Source organism: Rhododendron vialii, chromosome 12a (assembly GCF_030253575.1).
Source record: "Rhododendron vialii isolate Sample 1 chromosome 12a, ASM3025357v1".
Lineage (NCBI taxonomy): Eukaryota > Viridiplantae > Streptophyta > Magnoliopsida > Ericales > Ericaceae > Rhododendron > Rhododendron vialii.
In genome coordinates this window covers 25,101,867-25,125,644 of record NC_080568.1, presented here as the reverse complement: position 1 = coordinate 25,125,644, position 23,778 = coordinate 25,101,867, and the positions used below count along the sequence as shown (strand labels likewise).

General features: G+C 37.2%; 3 protein-coding genes and 1 non-coding gene across 6 annotated transcripts in view; 2 read left to right on the top strand and 2 right to left on the bottom strand.

Moving 5' to 3' along the window:
- Nucleotides 1-23,778, bottom strand: part of LOC131311271 (uncharacterized) — an 81,266-nt gene that overhangs the window by 42,336 nt on the left and 15,152 nt on the right. The window lies entirely within an intron of this gene.
- LOC131311268 (protein RETARDED ROOT GROWTH, mitochondrial) lies at nt 37-6,734 on the bottom strand. 2 transcript variants are annotated; one of them, XM_058338633.1, is made up of 7 exons: nt 6,191-6,734; nt 4,697-4,808; nt 3,519-3,678; nt 2,490-2,638; nt 1,681-1,832; nt 914-1,028; nt 37-318 (listed from the first exon to the last, which is right to left on the bottom strand). In XM_058338633.1, exons 1-7 carry the CDS (start codon nt 6,499-6,501, stop codon nt 178-180), a joined length of 1,140 nt encoding a protein of 379 aa, XP_058194616.1. In that variant the 5' UTR covers nt 6,502-6,734; the 3' UTR covers nt 37-177. The 2 variants fall into 2 exon arrangements, with proteins under 2 accessions (XP_058194616.1, XP_058194617.1); XM_058338634.1 differs by having other exon boundaries at nt 4,697-4,825; nt 6,191-6,332.
- On the top strand, nt 1,941-2,048 carry LOC131312180 (small nucleolar RNA snoR100). Its single transcript, XR_009195757.1, has one exon. It is a non-coding gene; the product is annotated as a small nucleolar RNA snoR100 (small nucleolar RNA).
- LOC131311273 (eukaryotic translation initiation factor 5A-4-like) lies at nt 7,556-23,034 on the top strand. Of its 2 annotated transcripts, XM_058338642.1 has the most exons (14): nt 7,556-7,848; nt 8,094-8,224; nt 8,407-8,489; nt 11,215-11,466; nt 11,753-11,816; nt 14,169-14,249; nt 14,357-14,438; nt 14,978-15,082; nt 15,460-15,497; nt 19,969-20,200; nt 21,019-21,141; nt 21,264-21,320; nt 21,404-21,478; nt 22,629-23,034. In XM_058338642.1, exons 1-14 carry the CDS (start codon nt 7,744-7,746, stop codon nt 22,728-22,730), a joined length of 1,530 nt encoding a protein of 509 aa, XP_058194625.1. In that variant the 5' UTR covers nt 7,556-7,743; the 3' UTR covers nt 22,731-23,034. The 2 variants fall into 2 exon arrangements, with proteins under 2 accessions (XP_058194625.1, XP_058194624.1); XM_058338641.1 differs by lacking the exons at nt 7,556-7,848; nt 8,094-8,224; nt 8,407-8,489; ... (4 more) ...; nt 14,978-15,082; nt 15,460-15,497 and having other exon boundaries at nt 19,994-20,011; nt 20,044-20,200.

Here is a 23,778-nt window from a genome sequence, read left to right as displayed (position 1 = left end):
ATTCTTATGAAAGTGTGTTAGCAGGTGCTGGCAAAAGAATCAAATAAGGGAGAACTATTGCCATTATACCAAGGTGACTGAATACAAAACTAGATATTGCTTTGCTCGAACTGTATGGCTGGAGATTGATACAGTAATTTCAATTGAATGTCAAAAAGAAAATTGTGTACCTTCTGATCACGTTGAAACCACAGGTGATTCGTGAATAATCTCATACACAGAGATAACATTCTCTATACTCAATAAGAATATGATGCACCATTCCAGGAGATCCGACTTTCTGTTTTGTAGGGCTTCTTGAAGGAAGTGAATGTTGTGCTGCCAAAAAGGAAAAGTCGTATATCGTGAACTTGAACATTCATTCACAAAGATGTAATAAGGAAAAGAAATTACGTAGCAGGCCTGTAACAATCCATTATAATAGTTACAGATAAGAACCAAGATAGCTACAAAGTTATTGGTTGTTGCCCGATGGGTGGAGGTATTAAGGGCCGTTGGGAGCCCCAGCGCCAAAAACATATTGATAATATTCTTTAACAATTTTGTCATGTACTCAAAAAATTTACCAATAATGAAAATATGAGAACAAATATTTATCTTAAGTTTTGTAATGTTCTGTCCGCATACATGGTGGTTTGTTGTTACATTACGATACCACGTGTCAATACCACCGATTTTTTCAAGATTTATTTCTTCAATTTGTCAAAACCGTTCTTTAAAAAGTAGCTAAAAAAATTAATTTGCAAATATTGCCGGACAAAAAAAAAATCCCTGGATGCCTCCGATGTGCCTTTCAAGTTTCAACTAAACACTATCGTCATAACAATAAAGAGGATAAAACTTCAAAATCCAACTACAGCCAACAAACTCTGAACATCCATACCAAGAACATAGGAAAAAGGTCAAAATATACCTCCACAAATTTTAATTTAAAATCAAGGTTGCCAAATCGTTGCGTGACCTCATACTCATCTCGAAGATACTCAAATATTTGAGCATACTTCGCATCTCTCCAAGCAATTTCTGACCTGAATAAGGGAAAAACAAAAATGTTTCAGATACTGCTACATGTCTTTTTTCTCAATTATTGAGAGAAACAAAGAGAAGCAAATAAGAAAACTTCAAAGTTTCTATGCAGGCTTGAATGTTTAGGAGGCTGCTACTTGTAATTTTTGTTGTGTCACAAGACACGATTATAACATCACCGCAACACTTACGGGTTCCGAACCACCAACCCTTTGGGAAGCTAATAGATACCATAAACTCCTCCCTCACAGGCCAAGTGCCTTACCACATCCCCTTCCCATGAGGGCTAGTCACCACTCCAGTCATAGTAAACTACCAACCACAATTATTATACCAAAAAGATTTATTCCCAAGTGGCTTGACCCAAGGGTTCAAAGAAGATTATTTCACTCCAATTAATTAAGGTTTACACCATCAAGAAGAGAATCCTTTTTGAAATTTTATTACAAGGAAGTTTCGAGTATAACTTTCTAACCTAAAGAGCAAGGAAAGCCTATAATATCAAATCTAGATCCACTGAAATTATAAAATTATGCACATGAAATGAGAACCACAAAATCATTGCATACTCTATCATGGGCAAAGAGTTAGAAGCTCAGAGGGCATAGTTGATATTGCATATGCACCCAGCATTTCAATCTAAAGTGATTCTACCTGTCGAAAAGACCAACTTTGAGAATCACATCAGCCAGACTTGAATTTGCCTTTCCCACAAGCTGAAAAAGCTTCTTCCTCTGCATTGTAAAAGTACCAGTTTTTTCCATTCCACGGTTTATATCTGTAAATTCTTCGACAATACCATCAACCTATGAGACAGAGAAATTTTGTGCAACACCTTTAGTTTCCTAAAAAACTATGTACCATCTATGCATAACAGCAAATTTGAATTTGTGCTTTCTTATGCTCTGGACTATGAATGAATGAAGCATGGTAATATGCACACAAATTGATTTTGGTCCCTAGGCCTGCCCTAGCTAATGCCTTTTGGCTTTGATTTGGGAGAACGGTTCCGCAGCAAGACGTCCCTTTTACTCCTTGGTTCTTGGAGGTATAGGGGGGCCACTGCTTCAATGGTTTTCTGAGAGCAGCCACTTTGTGCATATATTGCCGAAGGTTAGGTCTATCTCTAATCCTCCCCCGCCCGTACCCCCAATGATTGAGGACTAGATGAGTTCTGTTATTGTTATTGTTGTTGTTGTGAGCTCTTTCTCGCATCCACTGTTCTAGTGACACATATATGCATAACAGCAAATTCGAATTTAGTTTCCTACGAATTAGATTTGTCATAACAAGCTCTTTCTTGCAACCACTGTTCAGGACACCAACACCATAAAACCAATCAGTTCACGCCCAAAAGGAATTCAGCATCCACTGTAAAGCATAAAGGGAACCCTGTGCCATTTTCTAACTTAATAGGTCATAGAAGTAAAGGTAGACATTATGAAACTTACAAAAGAAACTACCTGTGATACAAAATAATCCAGAGCGATACTCTGCCCGAGCACACTTCCAATTATGCGGATACTATCGGCGTCCAGATTTTTCAGAACAATATAATCAGGTCCTCCCTGCATATCCTCACCCAACAATGGCTTCTCTTTTACTGCATAATCTGGGGGGGAAGAGGAAAGCAACACAGAAATTTGCACAAATCAACTTAAACCTACCAGTCAAACCTATCAAAGAGGGAAAGTAAGCGTCCGACACTTACACAGGGAATGTAGGCCAAGGAATGGGATATCAGCATTCTTTCAATAAAATTTTCTTTTTGTTGGACTGCTCACTGCCTGCACACATGACCCGAACAAGTGGCCCGAACCTAGTTGATCTGGGTCAGGTTCAGACCAACCCAAACCGCAGACAGAAGATCCACAAATATTGCGGACAGGCTGTTCGGCCATGTCAGCATAACCGCTCTGGTCCGACACGTCATCCGTGACGTTGCATCAAGCGGTTAGGGCACATGCCCAGAACAAGGAAACTTGGAGGTTAAGTCAAGAGGTCCTATATAAGGTAAAGTACCCTAACCCTAAGAGGTACGCCGTTTCTACCCACCTAAGAGCTCTGTACTTCATCTTTCTTGATGAAGTACTTACTTAACCATCAAAGTGACTTCCCGGTCGTTACTGGCCGGTTAGGCGCTAACGGTGGTTCCTTGCCTTCTAGGGCTGGGTACAAAGACGGAGCTCAGGCCAGATCCAAACTGGAGGTTCAGCGAAGGTATTCAGAATTATATTGCAGTTCATTAGGCAAAATTTACAAGTTGCAACCTTTCAACTCCATGAGAATAACGTCTTTCCAAAATGTTATTCACATTACCTGTAGTCCTTACACAAGTATGATGGTATCAATAAATTTTTCAGAACACCCACCAGCAGCAAGGAGGACAAGGTTCAAAACCTTTCCAATCAAACATAATGATTGAGAAGTGTTCAATATACAATCATTTCCACCACACCCGAGGAAACAAAAAAATTTGGAAAGAAACTTACCATCCTTCCTCATCTCTGGAAGTAATCCAGAAGCATGTCTTCTCACAATACCCAAATAAGATTCAACTTCAGGATCCTCAACATTAAACAAGACAGCAGACCCATACTGGAAAACAACCATATACCGGCAGCAGCTCCCGTTCTCTTCAACTCTAATGCCCTGAAGTCCAAGAATCCGTGGAAGCAAGACAAATTAAAAAGATATAGTTGCACTCAACACAATGATATTGCAAGATCCTCCTATATAGTCCACCAACAACTCAGATCAGCACCCACATAAAATGTTGCCAATGGGCACTAACATATTGCACATATGTCAAACTTCGTCCACTGCCATAAACAAGTACTAAAGACTAGTATGGCCCAAAATATGACATACTACCAAACCATATGAGTGAAAATCTGACAAAGAAAATCACGATAGACTACAATAGGGATCTGTACCTCATTGAAATGGTCCCAAATACATTGGTTTTTGCAACCTAAAATCAGTATAAAAAAAATTATCTAAGCAAGACACTCTCCAATGAAGAATAAATCTAGGCATCTAGAAGTTCGTGGAGATGATGGATCTCTCTCTCTCATGGGTACTCTTAGAATCAAAATAGTATTAGCCAGCTTCAATTTTGTGTCCATGCCACCCAGAGTGTTGACTTTTTGTAGTCAAATAGATAAGCCAACACTTGTACCTCCAAACTAGTGTCGACAACTATCCAAATAATGTTAAAATCAAGATATTCATAACAAGCAGGAATCCAACTTAATAGGTCAGTTTGAGAATACAAGCATCACTCTAAAGTCAGAGCTATGCATGAGAAATTGACATAGGATCACATCCCTACTTCATGCTACAACAGGTGCAAGTGTAGAAGAACACAAAACAACGTATCTCTACCATCTCCCTCCTTCGGGGAGGGTTGGCGTTATCGTTTGTAGTTAGTACATCCTATGTTTCTTTGATTGCTCAAAGCACGACTAACTAGTTGAGTTGCCAATATAAACTACAATGACTCAACCTCAATGAAAGTGCGTAGATCACATCGCAGCAAATACAAACCATCCGCACAGAAAAAAGACATGGTAAAACATGAGGATAATCAGTTAAAATAACTTGAAAGAGCAAATCAAAGGTAAGAACAATATTAATGGACGTAAAACTGTATGTTGACTATTCTTACAGTAGCATCTGAAGGGAAATTGCAGAATCTGAGGGCAATATAATTTGATGAGCGAGAGGTAGGAAGAATAACATTTCTTGAATTCTCAGCGTGCATGCTCTTCAAATTAATACTGCGAAAACCATGAATCTGAGAAAGCAAAAATGAAAAGAATAACAAAAATGAAGATTAATTAAACTAACAAGACATCAACGAAATATAAAATCCCAACTCAACCAGCAAGCATGTACACCTACAAATCAGTGCCATCACAAATGGAAACAAAACTGACGAAAAAATTAACATTCAAGCCAACATGGCTTACCTCATGGCTCATGGGCTTGTGAGCACGTGTACCACCTGGCACCGATTAGCAGAAAGAATTAAGAGGAAGGATGGATTGGAGGGCTAGACAACCCAGGGCAGAATTTCACTATGCAGAATTTCTAAGCACACTAAGAGGTTGCATGTAAACGAATTCAGTTGACGTGTCTGCTCCATTTGAAAATGCAAAATTTATAACAATACAACTCTCGTGATTCCAATATTCCATTTGGAGAAGGTTGCAAGAAATTTGCCAAGTCCCAAAGTAGTGTTAAAAACTGTGTACTCATAGACAGGGATGCTACTAGAGATGATACTTGTGGGCTAACCAATCAAAGATTAGTTGTCAGAATAGCACGATTCACGATTTGATTCGCGATTCAATAAAGAATTCACGCAAAAACGATATGAATCAATTGGTGAATCAAGGTTTATATAAAATTGATGGTGAATAGTAAGATTTGCGATTCCATTCACAATTCACACCAAAACGTATCTATAAGTGAATCGAGGTTTATCACAATTGTTGCATTTGACTAATATGAAACCACTTTTGCGGTTTTGCCTTAAATTTTCTTATAGAAATTCAAGAATATAGATCATATACTATTAAGACTAAGCTTTCATTGTTGTTCAAAAAAAAAAAAACATGTGATCATCAATTAATAATAGCAAACAAACTTTAATATTGATTTAAGCTTAAATTTTTTAGGTTTACGACGTATCTTTATCATGTAAACTGCATAGTTTCAGTTTCTATTTCTAATGTAGTTTTGAAATTTGGACTAAATCTTTACGATTTGCGATTCGATTCATGATTCGGAAAATGGTCAATCCGATTCTCGATTTGACAACCTTGACAACAAAACATGTCAAAAAAACTCGGTTGGAGATCGGGCAACATGGGCACGGCACAACACGATTAGAAAACGGCAAGGCACCATTACGTAAAGGGGGTCGCACGACACAGCGCGAAGCAACCGTTGGCGTGAAGCTAAATACACCACGGCACGACCCGTTTGACACCTATTAAAATGCCTAGACCCTAAAAATACAAGCGGTACGTGGCCGCCTAGGCCGACTTTTAGAACACTGCACACACAAAAGAAAAAAATACGCAGACATATAGGCTAATACAACAAGTACACATGTGAGAGATGCAGAATGATAGGGGGATAACGGAAGGGAAACCTGGTGCAAAGAAAATAAGATTTGATAGGGATCTTTCCGGCCTCCGCATCTTCTTCGTGATGGTTGTCACCGAAATCATAGGCCCCGCGATAATCTAGTTCTTCTTCATCAGTGTAGAAGGGGGACGGAGATGGGGCCGCAGCGGAAAATCCCCTGGAACTAGAAAAGCATTGGGTTCTGGCGGAGTTGGGAGCGAGCCAGAGAGCGAGAGGATTGAGGTGACGAGGGGAGGAGTTATTGTTAGGGTTAGACGAGAGTTTGTGGAATCTGGCGATGTTTGAGAGGGTGAGGAAAGCTCTCCATCTCCCCATTCACTGGAATTGCTCTCTCTCTCTCTCTCTCTCTCTCTCTCTGCGACGGAGTTTACAGGTAACTGTTGTATTTCGTAGGTTCTACAGAGAAGGAGAGGGGTGTAAGGCTGTGTTTGGACGTTGTGGGAGGGAGGAGGAGGAGGAGGAGGAGGAGGAGGAGATGGGAGAAAATAGAGAGGCTCTCTTTGCCCTAATTTTGGAAAATTTTCAAAATGATATCTGAACTTCTACCCAAATGTCCGTAAACACCTATACTTTGCTAGTATTTCATTTGAGTGAAAGTTCACGTGCCATTTTGAAAAAAAATTCTATTTTTTATAGTGTTTTTTGTCATTTGTTTTTAAGTTTTATTAGATTCGGATTAAATTGTTACATCTTCGTATTAGCAAGAAAATTTGAGAAAATATTAAATACTATATCCCATAGTTGAAAAAGTTCATCTTGAAGTTGCCTAAGACAGTGCTTAAAGACGCAGAACGATGTGATGTAAAAGTTTGAATTGAAAAAATAAATTAAGATAACCATTAGCCAAAGGACCTGAAAAATCTCTCCTAAAATTGCAATTTAATAAGGAGAAAAAAATGATTACTGTAAAAAAAAAAAAAAAAAAAGAAGCTTTTGCGCACTTCCTACATTCCAATTTGAAAAATAAGAGAGGAAAATGAATGGCAAAGTATTTCCGTTTCTTTGATTTTACACAAGAAAAGAAAAGAAAAAAAAACTTATAATAAGCAAATTAAATAAGAAAAAAATTAGTTCTCAGTTTTCTATTGTTTATTTTAATTTATTCCCAATCTCTTTGAGGAAATTCGTTTTTTTCGAATTTTGGCTATTGGTCTTGTGTAATACTACTACTTCTATAGTTACTTTGTCAAGGGGCAAAAGCGTCATTAAAGATTGCATGGGTGCACAAAGTGATAAAGTGGGTGCCTATTTAGATTAGACGCTCCCCCCTGAATCTTGCTGCTGAGCGGGAAGTTTTCAAGTCAAAATAGTACTCCTGTAATTGCACATGGTAGTGTACTACAGTAGTTCGCGACTCACTTTCCCAAGTCTCTCAGTCCACAGAGGAAGGGAAGGCGCAAAGCCACTCCACTCCACTCCATCTTCAGCTGAGCTTGCTCGCCTGACGAAAAGCTGTGGACTTGGGAAGAGGCAAGATCAGTTTCATTTCAATTAGGGTTTCCCCGGTTCAATTCACTGCTCAAAGGGTTCCCCAGTTTAGGGGTTCAAATCCAGGAAATGAAGGGAACTTGTTTGAAGTTCGAAAAGCCGATTCGAGACGCTATCTCTCGGATCAGATTCGCTCCGGAATCCAACAATCTCCTCATCTCTTCCTGGGACTCCGTCAGTATTCTCTCCAAATTCTCGCATCTACCTGTAGATATACATATATATATATAGTGTGTGTGTGTGTGTGTGTGTACGTAATCACGATTTCACGTCTGTTCTAATATTTAAAGGGTGAACACCAATCAGCGAGAACAAATTTATAATCATTCGAGCTCAACTCCCCGCTCCGACATGCCGTTATTGAGCCAAACATCTAGTTTTTATTTATATATTATATGCGTGGTGGTTCATCTGTGCAGAGTCTGCGACTTTATGATGTGGATAGCTTTATGCTCAGAGTAGAGGTTCCCTCCGAAGCTGCACTTCTTGACTGCTGTTTCCAGAACGAGTCGGTTGCTTTTACCGCCTGTTCTGATTGTTGCATTAGAAGGTTTGTTGGTTATATAAACATTTGAACGGTTGAAACTGGAGAGGGCATGATCTTTCGACCCTATTGGTTTGACCTCTTCTTTTTAACTGGACAAATATGTTGTATTACGCTTCTTCATACATTGGATGATGCTACATGTTGCTGTTAATAAGACTGTTAAAGTTCCAATTTTGGTGATGTAGATACGATCTGGACTCCGGCACTCATGATACATTTGGAAATCATGATGATTTGGTGAGCTGTGTTGAATATTCTGCTGAAACACGTAAGCTATTGGTACTGCCTAGCTTCTACATTTATTGATCCCTTCATTGTGCACGTGTCAGTTAGCAGGGCCGTGCTGGTTTGTGTCACAACTCACAACATTTGTAGCTTTAACCTGCATTGTGTATGCTAACCACCACGCATGAATAGGTAACACTGGAAGTTTTTCATTTGTTGTTCTCAATTTATTCTCTTAATCCAGAACTACTATTTTAAGCATGTATTACCACTATCATCCTTAGTGAGTCTATCCAGGGCACATCTGCAGCTCAAAAGCGTTCTACGTTGCACTTGTCTTCACTATTCACCCCTTGCTTAAAGTCTAATGTATTAGAAAGGACATATCCTTGACTTAAAACCTGGATATTTGGACAGGGTATGTCCTGAAGAATTGCTAACATTTTGGGTAGAATTTTTTTCTGTAATATTGAACATGTTATGGAAATTATCGTCTGGGATGTTGGAACTACAAAGATTGATGGATATATTGCAAAAACTATGGATATTTAATTTTGATACGATGAGCTAGTGTTCAAGAAAGTACCCTTGACAAGCAAATACTAATGTTTAGATGAACGCCAACTTGCTATAGATCCTTTAGTACTAAATGAGAATATGCATAGTTGGACTTCATTCACTTAATCCAAGTAAAGCATTTGCTTGTATGCAGGTTTATTTAAGCTTCAACATGGTTTCTTGTTATGCTTGTGCACATTTTCATATTAATTTTCTTGAGAGTACATTGTGTGGTTTATTGCTTTGGCTTTTAAATGCTTGCTTGTTGTTTGAAAGGAGGTTGATGCAAAAGTTGTAGGGCAAAATCTTTAGAGCACACTTCTGTTAATATTCTTGTGAAGGATATTGTTTCCTAACTTCACCAGGCAGGTGGCGTTTTGAGATTGACTGTTAAGATTTGGTTACAAAAGACACTTAAGCCGACTTATTCCTCATTCATTATCTAGAATTAGGTATAGAGATCAGAGTAGAAGGTTCCAACTTCCAATAGGATTACGGTCGGGTGGGTTTAATGGGACTTGATGCAATGTGATTGTGTACCCCGTTACCTCAATTCTACTGCAATTCTGCTAGATATTTATTGACTTGCGCAGTTTTTTAGTCTTTTTTTTTCATGCCACAGTTGAGAAATGGTTATAGACTGAGCAATCCAACCATGATCCTCATCATAATTGTTGATAAGCATACCTCCCTGCCTAGATTCTTGCAAAAAAAAAAATTATAAGTAAAGAAATATATTAGAAACAAGGCATTATGGGAATGCCGCCCATTTACAAAAGAAGGCCACAAACAAAAAAAAGGCCTTATACACAACCAAGAGAATGGAAAAGATCAAATTAATCGATGAATTGGTCAAGAGTAGGGTTACATTCCCCTTGTCCCAACTATACAAGCTATTAACCAAAAAAAAATTATTGCAAGCAAGAACTTCTCCACCCCTTCAAAACATCTCATGTTCCTTTCCCGCCATTTTATCCACATCAAACAAAGAAGAATCATGGCCCAGACACGGTTCCTTCTTTTTCCCACCCTAGCACCTTTCCATGCAATTAGAAGTTCCATAACATTAGCCCATTTCAACCTGAACCAAGAAAACACAAAAGCCCAAAGCTCGCATGCCACCGAGCAATGAATGAGGAGGCGATCAACCGTCTCCGCATCCCTATTACACATACAACACCAGTTGACAATGATTCTCCGCCTCTGTATCAAATATTCTGTCTAGTATGCTCTTTGAGACTGATCTATGGATCGTTCACATATTCTACTATCCCAAGCACAACCAAACCATTTTCTGATCTCACTTATTGGACATTGGCAAGACTTAAGAATAACACCGAGATTAAGTTGCTAAGTTCATTTAAGTTTTTCTTGGAGAAGTATGTTAATTTCTAAATAAAGGTCTTTCTTGTTTTGTGGTCAGTGGGGTAACTGCTACATTAGGCAAAATTTGTTGACAGTCGCATGCATGACTACCACACGAGTATTTGTTGTGCCACCCCTTGTTCTTGCATACTATCATTTCTGAAATCTAGTTTTCATCATATTTAAATCATTAGAGTCATTAGAGTTTAGACATACCCTTTAAGCATGTTGAACATTGCCTGCTAGTGCGATTACTCAAAATAAGTGTACTGGTCAAGACACCTAGGTCTTTCTCACAAATGTCTCTGAAACAACACTGCAGAAAACTTTTAGTACATGTATGTGGAACAACGACTTCTTAGTCCGTATACTCTGATGTTTTCAAGGTTTTATTTCCAATTATCAATCATTATCTGGTAGCAATCCCCCAATGCAGGCTCACAAGTTCTAGGCTCTCTAAATTACCTGTAAAAGCAACCATGAATTGTCCCTTCGAGTATGTATAAACGGAAGCAACTTATCCGCATTCCAGTGTATTCCACAAAACAAATCTCATTATGCTCACCACTCACCAGTATTTAAGTTTTCTACTCTTATAATGCCTTCATCTTTCTGAGATAAGTGTTACTGATTTCTTGGTGTTATTTTTATACTTAGGGCAATGTACAATACAGCCACTAAACTGTCGGACTTTAAAAGTTGTGTTTAGTGGGGACATTGCAGCGTTTAACAGTTTAAGGGGGTAAAGTTATAGAGTGTGTGAGTTTGGGAGCATATTGTAAGTTGGCCTTATATTTATCATCTATGTTATTCTTATTCTTCTTCTTCTTCTTTCACTGGTGTAGGTCAACTTATAACTGCTGGTTGGGATAGAAAGATAAAGTCTTGGGATACACGTTCAACAAACCCTCTTGAATGTTTAAAAACTCCATTTGCAGAGGTGGAATCTATGTCAGTCTCTGGGTGTAATTTGATGGTTGCTGTTGGGTCATCAGTGAACATATATGACTTGCGTAACTTAACCAAAACAGTTTATGCAAAGGAATTGTTTCCTGGATTTCAAATACGATGTGTCCGGACAATACTTAATTCTGAAGGTATTATGACAAATGTGTATGTCGTGTTCACACTATTGGTTGTCATATTGCTTTGCAATGGTCTTATGTGGCAACATCGCCATCTCTTCTGCATATACTACCATTTGATTAGTAATTGTGTCAGAGTAGTTTTAACTTGTATATATGCCATGCAAAAGATCTTTTGCTACTTTCAAGCAACAGTTATTGCCATAGGGTTTGGGTAGTTGCAGTTCCAACTTTTAATTCTTTATTACCTTGTATTTATCATCCCTCATTCTTTAAGGTAGCGTATCTGTTCATACAGGATTTGTGGCTGGATCAATTGATGGACGGATAGCAGTGGAGTATCTTAATTCCTGCAACACAGGGTCAGTTATGATTTTTGTTATGTAGATCTGTTGGCAGAGCTTCGAATATGTTCTTTGCTCATTATTGCTAACAAATTTCAAATTGCTTTCTTTTGATTTGGTTAAACGATAAACTGTGGTAGAGTAAAATCTGAAAGTCCTTTACAATAGAGCCCAATAATATTCTGTGTATGGTGATGTAACTAGGGGTGGAAATGTTGACCCAAACCCCGCCCACTCTAAATTAATTCAAACCCAATCCACTTATGAGACGGTTGACAATGAGTCCTAACCTATGAATCATGGATACTTCTAAAACTCTATCGTCCTCGTACTTGTAAAGTACTTTCATATGGTACACCTAAATACATTTTACATATAGAAACACATAATGAAAAATCACTTTTGCAATATCCCAGAAGTACCCTAATATATATAAAGCGTACCCAACATGGAGATGAAGTTATGCTGATAAGACATCCTTTTTCTATGCTTAGCATATGATTGTAAATAAAGATTTTGGTCCATAAGTTCTTTACTATAGGGGCATTATACTTTGATTTTACCTTTGAGTTTGGCGTTAAACTATTATCTGATGTTGATTCTTAATCTCCCAAGTCATTTAGCTATTTCTTTTATTTGAAGTGCAAGTATTACGTGTGACACATTTATTTTTAGATTATAATTTACATTTGTCATAGCCGTACCTCAGCCATACCTGTACCCTACATTTTTTTAGGTTCACCGTATTGACGTACCAATACCCATACATGTTCTTAGGTCCTAATCCCATTTGACTCATATTAAGTGAGTCCTTTATGGGTGGGTCAAACTATACTACCCATTAAAAGTTATTCATTAACCACACAAACTGCTACCACCACACAATATACACTATTAGCACACCTTATTTACTACAGCCCCACCCAAATCCACTATTGCCAAACCATAATTGCAAAAGCCCCAAAATTTGCTTACTCCACCGAAATAACTAACGCCACACCACCTTTTTTTCATTTACGAACATAGATGTGATATGGAATTGTAATTGTGGATATGTGATTGGACCAATAGGCGGGTTGTTTCACTCTAGATAAATGAGCCGAGTTAGGTATGGGTAATGATTATCTAGCTAATTGGACTATAAATGAGTAGCAGACGAATCCACTCCAGAAATTGCCACGCTCCAAATTCAAATCTTCCTTGGAACCTCGCTCTCATCAAGAAAGAAGCACCTTCCCAACTAGGATAGAACCTGTCAGGCATATTAATCCCTAAATAAGAGAAGTGTTGTCAAGCAAGAGAAAACATAGAGTAACAATAAGGTACTAGAAAAACATTTACTTCATATCGACAATATACTAGGAAAACATTTACTCAAGTACTTAGTATAAACATAAGATTTACTTATAGGGGTAGTACTTGGGGAAAAGTATTTGCATTGGCTCCAATCTTAGCTGTAGGTATCGCCTAAATGAGGAGCTTCTGTGATTGAAATTCTGTAATTGGGAGGTTTTTCCGAGCTTGGACACTACGTAAGACTAAATGAGTTCGTTAATATTTTCATGGAATCATACGCTCCCCAAACGCTTTCAAATGAGGAGCTTCTACGATCCTCCACTCTCCCGCCCCAGTCCCCTCTCCCATTTCGTGCAACTAAGAAATAGGTTACTCCATTACTACCAATTAAAACCCAACCGATTTACAACCCGCCCAAACTCCCCCAAACCCAGCCGTTTGACACCCAAAGATGTAATTGAAATAAGTTGGAGCTGCTTGCTGCTTCTAACAAGAAGACTCTGAGCTAGACTTCGGATATCAAAATCTTGCAATAGTTAGTGTCTTTTATTTATATATGTTTTTATCTTTGCAACTCTGAAGTCTTCTTGTAACCAAATTTCATATGCTGCTATGTGCTAGGTTTCATTTTCCAATATGTTGCTATGTTATTGTTGTTGAATAGCCCATTTGAGCGCATTGGTTTGAAGCTTAATAGATTGCATTAGCTTCATTTGTTTCCAATAATTACAAAAAGAGAAAACTATGATAGCGACTGGAGTTTCGTCTACAGTAGTTCGAACAAGTACCTATTATACGCTCCAAGACATACACTTTTTCAATCCTGCCAAGCATAGTTTTGGCAGTATTTGGCTAATCGTATCTGACTCAACATGATTGGATAACTGTGGTTTGGTTGGAATCAGTGATCACTATGACATAGATTGGTCTTAGGAGTTAAGAGTTCATAATCTTAATATAATGGAAGCTTTTCAGCGCTAGGATTTAAATTTCCAATATTTTTTCCCGTATCAATTTTCCTGATAACTTACTGTAACGCAGCATATCACTCATAGTTTCTGATCAATTTTGCAGATACGTTTTTTGGTGTCACCCAAAATCAAAAGATGGAAGGCATAACGTCGTACCAGTGAATGACATTGCATTTAATCCGTTGTACGTCTTCTGTCAGCACAGAGAAACAGAATAGATATGAGAAATATATAGGATCTTGCATAGGTTTTGACTTGTCCTTTTTTTTTTTTTTTGTGAATGTTTTTTAGCATCTCTGGTGCTTTTGTCACTGGCAACCACAAGGGGTATGTCACCACATGGGATGCCCACAGCAAGAGGAGACTACTTGAGGTACTTTCATCCCTGTGTAACGGGATTTTGCACATGCTGTTATCACATGTAGTTCGTAACTCAATCTGCAAGTGTAATCAGCCATGGTGTTCAAGTAAAGAATCCTAAGGTCCAAACTGTGAAATTAGCGCATCATAAATGATACAACTGAATTGACTTTCCTGTGCCAGTGGATGGTGTTACAGAAACTTATTAATAACTCTTGCTTGTTTCAAACTAAAGTATGGCAAGAAAACCACAGGTTCATTTGTGGTTTAGTTACATATTTGGTAGTACATTAGTTTGCACATTTTTCTTGCTGGTTTTGGTTATTGCTCGACCTCTTATTTAGTTTAGTGTTATGTAAATGATTGGTATAAAGATGCAATGCCTGATGAGAATCTTGCTTATCTGCATAAGTAATACACCTTTTTTTCGTCCAAGGAAAATGCACTTCACTTTATTTACCCTAATCTGTGACCCCTCTTTTTTGCTATTTTTTCAAATAATTGCATGTTGTTCTATTTTTCTTACTTAGACTAACATTCTGTTGGCTTCAGTTACCAAGATACTCCAACAGTGTGACATCCTTGTCATATAATCATGGGGGCCAACTTTTGGTTGTTGCATCCAGCTATGCATACCGGGAAGGAAATGAAACGTTAGTAAATCTCCGCTCAGCTCATGTTATTTTACAGTGAACAATTATGCATTTCTTAATTGTGAAAAGTTTTCTACATACCATCATCATTCTCTTGCTTATACATATTTGTTGCAGTACTTGATGATTGATACCTCCGTGACATGTGTACCCACATTGGTCACTCCATAAATTTTTTCATTTGGGTCACATATTTTTTCAGTCCAATTGATATCTGTAATTTTGCAAAGGAACGTTTGAACTACAAAAAATAAACTAAAAGTTAGGTACATTCATAGAGAACACACAGTTTGTTTTTCTAGCTCAAGTCGAATGCCAGCATTCTTCCACTTAAAAACAGAAACTTGTTGAGATAAACTGGACACCTTATCTGTTGCAGAGAAGATCCCCCTCAAATATTCATACATGACGTGGATGACATCTGCATTGGATCAGCTTCTGTTGGAAATTCCAAGAGAAACGATATTGCACAAGATATGTGATTTGAAAGAAGGTATGGATTGGATATATTTCGAAGCCCTATCAATTGCTTACTTCGGAAATACTGGATGGATTCTTGGTCAGCCTCCTGTTAACATAGGTATTAACCTCTCAGATTTTCCAACCGGGAGAAATTTTCACTTCATTGTTGGGTCAATTGCACGTCAAAAGCCACAATTTGAAAGGATTTCAAAGCTCTAACCTTCGAAATCTCTCCACTATGGATACTTGATAATTCATTTTGTATCATCTAAATTGTGTCAAGCCAAGTTTATCGCTAGCTCCGCATGGCGCATGCCTAACCCACCCTGCCAAGTGTGGAGAGATTCTACTCGGTTGATGGCTTCGCTGGAAGAATTTAAACGGAATCACTTACCTGAGGAAATGTTGTACTGTTATTAACTTACTATAATCATGAGAGACTTTAGAAATGAAGGGATGATTTGCTGCCAAGATCTTCGAATACGTTATTAGCAATGTTGTAGGCTGTTAACCGGTTAGATGATGACCCACATCACCTTGTAACTGTTGGCAATTCAGTAGCTCGTATTGTCAAGCTTTTTGTTGCGCCTCCGGCCTTGCAAGGCTTTGCTTCAACAAGTTTTGTAAATTCCCTTTTTGGTGGTATGACCAGCTGAGTTATTTGGAGTACTAGTAGTTCAACAATGGGGATAATGCTGTTTCCGAGCTGAACTGTGGAGTGACAACATTCAAACTTATTGCTGTAGAATTCAGCTTTGTTTTCTCTTTCCTTGGTGATTTCCCTTACTCAATTTAAACGTTGCTACATTTTTTTCCCCTTACCTTACTACAGTATTTATTTAAAACAAAAGAATGCAATAATACAAATCACTGTTTTTGTAATTATGTTGGTACTATTAATACGAGTTATTTGAAAAATCTGTTTATACAGACTTTTGTACAATACTACGTAATTAGTTGTATCTCTTTCAAAGATTAATGAAATTTTCTTTTTGCCGTTTCCAAAAATTACTAAGTAATTAGTGAATGATACTAGTACGATACTACGATGAATAAGAATACTGGCATGAAACTAGTCAAAGTTGGCATGCTTCTTGAGAGTAGAATCATAGATGTTAGAAAGTGAAGATTGAAAATGGTAGGCCATACCAAAATAAAAGCCCACCAGAAAAAAAGGGAAAAAAAAAAAAAGATTCATGTCCATGAAGTAAATGATGTGATTCGTCCTTTGGTTGTTTTTTCACAATGGCTCGAGGACTTGAGGCCACCAAAGTCAGAGGACTAGAGGTAGAAGAAAAGGGATATCGGGCAGCCTTAAAATTTGTTTATATAAGAGATACTTTTGGCTAATTCTATCATGTGTTTGATCGAATAGTTGTTGGGGGTTTATAGTCATTTTTCATGCTGGGGGCTTGAAGGGTATTTGTCGTTAAGCCAAACATCATGAGATGCCAATAAAATTTATCAAAAATTAATGATCTCTCATGGGTTTTCTATGCCCTGCCTCGGTTTCTAATGTGGTGGTACAAATTTAGACTGGTTCCGGCTTCACAATTTAGGTCATTCATTTATTCATTTGTAAATCTAGTTAAGTTTCTCATTCAAGCAAAAAATCAAAGTTGATCAAAAGAAAGCGTTATAAAATTTATTTTGTATCACATAAAAAAAATTCTCGTAAAAAGCTTGACACTAAATTCCTGTTCAGTTGCACAAAAGGATAAGAAATGATGGAAAAATTAATTTTTGAAGAAATTAAATAGCCATCCTGTTTTGTAAACTTATTTAGATGTCCATCCTACTAGGTTTGAACACTTAAGTCGATATTCTGAAATTTAAATAATACCTAAAACACCCTTAATCATGACAAATACAGAAATTATGGCGAAATCATCCGGAATCATGACAAAACCATTTGGGATGTAAAACTAACATAAAAAGTTAGTTTAAGGTCCTAAAATTCTTTACTATACAGGTAAAGAAATTTGGGATGTAAAACTAACTTTTTATGATAGTTTTATATCCCGAATTTCTACTCCTATATAGTAAAGAATTTTAGAACCTTAAACTAATTTTTTAAGTTAGTTTTACATCTTGAATTTCTTTACTTATATAGTAAAGAATTTTATGAGCTTAAACTAATTTTTTATGTTAAATTTACATTTCTTCACTTATATAGTAAAGAATTTTAGGACCTTAAACTAACTTTTTATGTTAGTTTTACACTCCAGATGATTATGTTGTGATTCCAAATGATTTTATCATGATTGCCGCTGCACAGACTAAATTAAATAAGGGATATTGACTTTGTCAAAATCAATATCTCTTATTTAATTTCCCTTATTTAATTTAGTCATTAAAATGTAAAAAATTATTAAAGGCTAAACGGGGTATTATTTAAAGGATAAAAATATAAGGTTTCAAACCTACAAGGATTAGGACTTAAGGGCCCGTTTGGATGTTGGGAAAAAATTGAAGGTATTAGTTAACAAGAGGGATAAGATAGTATGGGGTATTAGTTAATAAGGGATGACCCACATTGATGTGATATTTATGTAGAGGGATTAAATAGTAGATTGTTTGGATGATGTATTAAAAGAGGGGTTAAATAATACTTAGTTTGGATGGAGAATTAGTAGGGGGTATAAAGAAGAGTGAATGATATAAAAAGCTGTCAAATGACCTTTTTGCCCTTGTATAGTTCCTTAATTATTCTTTCACAATTTAAGTCTTAATATTTATTTCTACTAACAAATTAACAATTTAGTATTATTATTAATTTTTTTAATAAAATTTTGTTTTTTAAAAAAAATTAAGTGTTCCAAATTTCAATCCGTTTGAACCAGTGCGAAGATCTTAATTTTCTGATCATTTTATCCTGAATGATCATAATTAAAATTTGACTATAGGGCTCTCATTAATTAGCCCTAAGAGATATTTGATTATACGGCTTTCTTAGGACTATTCAACGAGAGCCCTACAGTCAAAATTTAATTATGACCATGTAGGATAAAATGATTAGAAAACTAAGATATTCGCACCGGTTCAAACGGATTGAAATTTAGAACACTTAATTTTTCAACCTCTTTAGACAGTTTATATATTAAAAAACGGTCTTGCTATTGTCAGCCCAATGAGCTGACGATAAACACACTATAAGACAAGAAAAACACGTATTTCTGTGTACTTTTTATACCATTTAATACATATTTACACACTCATTATTGTCAGCCCACTGGGCTGATTTTAGAATTTTTCATTAAAAAATTAAGTGTTTCAAATTTCAATCCGTTTGAATTGATGCGAAGATCTTAGTTTTTTGATCATTTTTATCCTAAATGATCATAATTAAATTTTGATTATAGGGCTCTCGTTGATTAGCCCTAAGAGATATTTGTTTCTACGACTTTCTTAGGGCTATTCAACGAGAGCCCTAGAATCAAAATTTAATTATGACCATTTAAGATAAAATTATTAGAAAACTAAGATCTTTGCACCGGTTCAAACGGATTGAAATTTGAAACATTTAATTTTTCAACATCTTTACACCGTTTATATATTAAAAAAACATAGTTAAAAAATTAAGTGCTCCAAATAAGGAGTCTTAGGATAGGTTTGAATGGAAAGTATGATTTTGGGTAAAATAGAGAGTAGAAATTGGTTGAATAGTGAATGAAAAAAGGGGATAACGAGGGGAATTTTTGTCCGCAAAATACCCCTCCATAGCTAGATTATTTTTGGACATCTCAAAAGGAGCCTAAATATAATATAGGAGAAACCGCAGAACATGGGGAAATGACGAGGGGGTAAGAAATTATCATGGAATTTTATGGGATGCCAAACGGGGAAAAAAAGGTGGGCCCCTCCCATATATCCCTCTTATTTTTCCCCTCCCTTTTTTACTCCATCCAAGCATGCCATAAGTATCAATGCAGGATAGGACTCCTATTTAAGTTCCTCTTAATTTTTTCAGTAATTTTATGTAGTTAGCAAGAAAGTTGTAAGACCCACCGCTTCCACTTTCCAGAGAAACACGAAAAAATAACTTTCTTTTTTTTTCACTTTACCTCAATTCACTTTTCTTTCTTGAGAATCCATTTCTAACGCAACATTTCATTTTTTTTTCACTTAACCTCAATTCACTTTTTTTGAAAATTCATTTCTCACCCAACATTTCGAATGGATCTCAGGATTTTAAAAAGACTGCAAGTCAGCCAAATGGTACCAGCACCCAGCCAGGGAAAAAAAAAAAACAAAAAAAAACTAGCAGCCCCGATTCTGCGTCGTTTTGACGCAATTTAGAGAGAAGAATATAGCCTGTTAATCGGACGGCTAATATTAAACCAAAGGCAACACGTCTTTCAGAGTAAGGAAACCCTAATCCCAAACTCCCAACCCCACACTAGAATTCTTTCCTTTTACTTACGCTACTGGAATCCACATTTATCAAAGCTTGAACTCGTGTTACACTTCTCTCTCTCTCTCTCTCTCTCTCTTCGAACGAACTTCTCTCTCTCTCCCTCTCTCTAGGCAAGCAGGCATGTCGGACGAGGAGCACCACTTCGAGTCGAAGGCCGACGCCGGAGCTTCCAAGACTTATCCTCAGCAGGCCGGAACCATCCGCAAGAACGGTTACATCGTCATCAAAAACAGGCCCTGCAAGGTTAATCTTTCAGATCTGACGATCTACGCGCCTTTTGCTTTGATTATTGTTTCACACACGTATTTTCCTGTCTTGTTTTTTTCCCTAATTGAACTCTAATTTGGTTGTAGCAGACAGAAATTCGATTAGTCGAGGGCGCGTAAGCTGGCCTGGACAACTGAGTTGTTAAAATAGAAGGAAACAGACCTTCGATTTCTGTTTTGATGATCCATGTGCTTTTATCACATACGCCTGTGGACTTTTTTTTTTTTTGGAATAAACTTTAGGTTACTGCCCCCCATGCAATTCACGTTTTGCAATTTGCCTTCTGTTTGTGTTGGTTCAAGTCAGTATGATGTGAACTCTACGAAGTTGCTTTGTTCGTCTTCTTGTCTGCAAATCCTGTTTTTAAAAACAAGATTGATGTTTTGCTGCCTTTATTGTGTTTTCTTCGATTTTACTTGGTCTCATTCTGTAGTCCAATTGATCCGTTGCCGTTGGTAGTATAATTTGTATTTTTTAGGAATTAATTATTCTGTTACTACTTAGAGATTGAATGTTGTGTTGGAAGATGAGTAACTGGTACATTAGGAATGCATTATTCTGATGATTTTGGAGCCATAATTTTCATGGCTTCAAAAATCCCTTTTATAAGACAACTTGACAGATTTTGATCTTGTCGACTTTCAAATTATATAGATACCAAAGCATATATTCATTTATTACGTGCTTATCAGATAAGCAGTACCTACCCACATAACTGGTTCTTATGTTTAGAAGTCTCCTTTCGAGGGGGTATGATGTACTATGTTATGCTAATATATCTAACCTGGTGGCAGGTGGTGGAGGTCTCAACTTCCAAAACTGGCAAGCATGGTCATGCCAAATGTCACTTTGTTGGAATTGACATTTTCAATGGAAAAAAGCTTGAAGATATTGTTCCCTCCTCCCACAATTGTGATGTATATGCTTCTTCCCCCATCCTCCGCTGAGAGTTTCTATGCTATCGTGTTGTTTTACCGCCCTTTTCACTCTGTAACTTAACTTTCTGACCTTTTTAAGATTTGCCTTCTTTCATCTGCAGGTTCCTCATGTCAACCGTGTGGACTACCAGCTGATTGATATCTCTGAGGATGGATTTGTATATATGCTACTTTCTCTTGTTTGATTGCATTGGTCTTTCTGGTGAAGAATATTCTTTTTAAGCTCTTCTACATTTTTTAGGTTAGCCTGTTAACTGAAAATGGTAATACTAAGGATGACCTCAGGCTTCCAACCGATGACAATCTGCTTACTCAGGTTAGCAGATATTGTTTAACTTTCATGTTGGATGCTTACTCTTTTACTCTATTTTGTGGGTACATGTGCCATGTCATGTATTTTTGTTTGATGCTGCATTTGTATAGTTTCTGATGAGATTGTTGAATTCTGAGTCTCTCTGACTAACATTTCCTGTACATTGATGAGTTACTTAATGCCTTTTCATCTTCCAGATTGTCTTTGGTACTGTGTTAGCCTTTTAGGCTTCTCAACTTGTTAAACAATGAATAGAAGGAACATAATGGATTCCTCATCGCTTGTATTTTGAAATTAGTTTTGCTAATTTACATTGCCTTGACTGGTCCAATTTATGTCAAGCTTGTTTAGTGTTGGAAATTGACACTGTAGAATGGCCTAAATTGTTTGTTTTGCCAGTACCTGGGTATTTCGAAATTAGAAGGAAATCTTACAAAGACAATAATTTGGTTGAAGTATGTGTGTGGGATTTTGGTTGCACAGAGTGTAACTATATGCCAGCTCGTTGAATCTCTTAGCTGCCCCTGATTTCAGAAAAGAATAAAGAGACCTACATCCTTGATTTTTGAGAGACACAATCTGTATAGTTCCATTTTAGTTTATTCTTGGGTGTTTTATATACTAAAAAGTTACCCAGGAAAGAAATGAATAAATAAGCCACCTTTGTTTCACCTTCCACCATTTTGCAACAAGCAGACTCCTAATCATGTCAGGGTGTCAAAAGATTGGATCTGCAAATGAGATAGGGCTTTTATGTGTACCTAAGAATTTGGAGCCGCCAAGCCAGTGAACCATGTGGTGTCGGTGCAATTTTGTGGTCATGATGCCAGACAGTTGTATTTGGAAACTTGCCAGAAGCCTGAGGAGAAATTTAATTTGCAAGGGCTGAATTCTTAGTATTTTATGATGTGGCCTTCAAATGTTCAAAGATGCTTATCAGTTGAGTACTTGCCAAGTTTATTAGCTGGGTACTTTTGATATACTGTTGCACGCGACGTCTGTATCAAACCATCTTTCTTTAGCATTGGTATTAATTTTTTCTGCTCGTGAACTTGATTCCATCTTCTTCAACAAGAGTTACTTGGTTATACTTGTGTTTGTGATCAAGTATAAGGGTTTTTTAATGCTAATAATCATTGTTGGGACGCTACAGATCAAGGATGGATTTGCCGAAGGAAAAGACCTTGTTGTGTCCGTGATGTCTGCCATGGGAGAGGAGCAGATCAATGCCCTCAAGGATATTGGCCCCAAGTAACTTTCTAAAGTTTTGGAGAAAGTTCAGGGTACTCGATTTCAAAGTGCAATAGACATAATAGCAGCTATAGGAGGTCTTGAATCTTCTTGTGGTTTGAGGGTCCCCCATTTCAACTTGCTTTCGAGTATTGGCTTGTTGAAATGGCATGGCCTCCTGTCTAAGAATAATTTCTTCTTATTAGGGTTTACAACTACATATTCTCTGTTTGGTCACTGCTTGGATTTGTTGGGGAATGAATTTGCCAGCGAGACTGTAATACACTTTTATGCGTCTTCAATTGTTGTGAAATTGCTGTTCTCAGTTATATTCCTGTCAGATGAAATTTCGTTCATGTAAACTACCCCTTGATTTGATTTTCGTGAAGCTACTAGAATTTATATTTCATGTTCTATTAACGGATTAAATCTTGCACAAAGGGGACCACCCGAGTACTCTAGTGGTTACCGTCTTGTGGAGATCGACCAAGTACTTTGGTGGTTCCCTTATTTTGTAAGGGGACGTTTTCCTCTTATCTCGTATATTTTGCGACCAAGTACTTTGGTGGTTCCCTTATTTTGTAAGGGGACGTTTTCCTCTTATCTCGTATATTTTGCTCCACGGGTTATTAGTAAGTTGTGTTGACTAGAAAAATGCAACTTTGCAGCTGTGTTTTCTCTTGTTTTTCTTTGCCGATTGTTTCATCGAGCAATCCCCAATGGATGTTCTAAAATATCTGGGCATTGCGTGAAGGCCCTTTTGTACTACTACTACCATACATAAGATGGATTTGGGGCTGTAAACAGTGGGAGCTGTGGAATATCATTATATCATGTTTTTGATAGGTAGCAAGCTATGCATCGCGCGGATGTAGCGTGGAACATTTTAGGCAAGTGTACTTTTAATCAGATGAAATAACTATTTTGAGGGAAATACCTGTCTTTCACGAGACCACGACAAACCTTAGGTAGAAAAATTGTGAAATCACGAACGCTTTGCACAAATAAATGTACAACACACTTACATGGGTGTGCGGGCATTCATACAATCAGGGAAAAGTGTGTGATTGCAA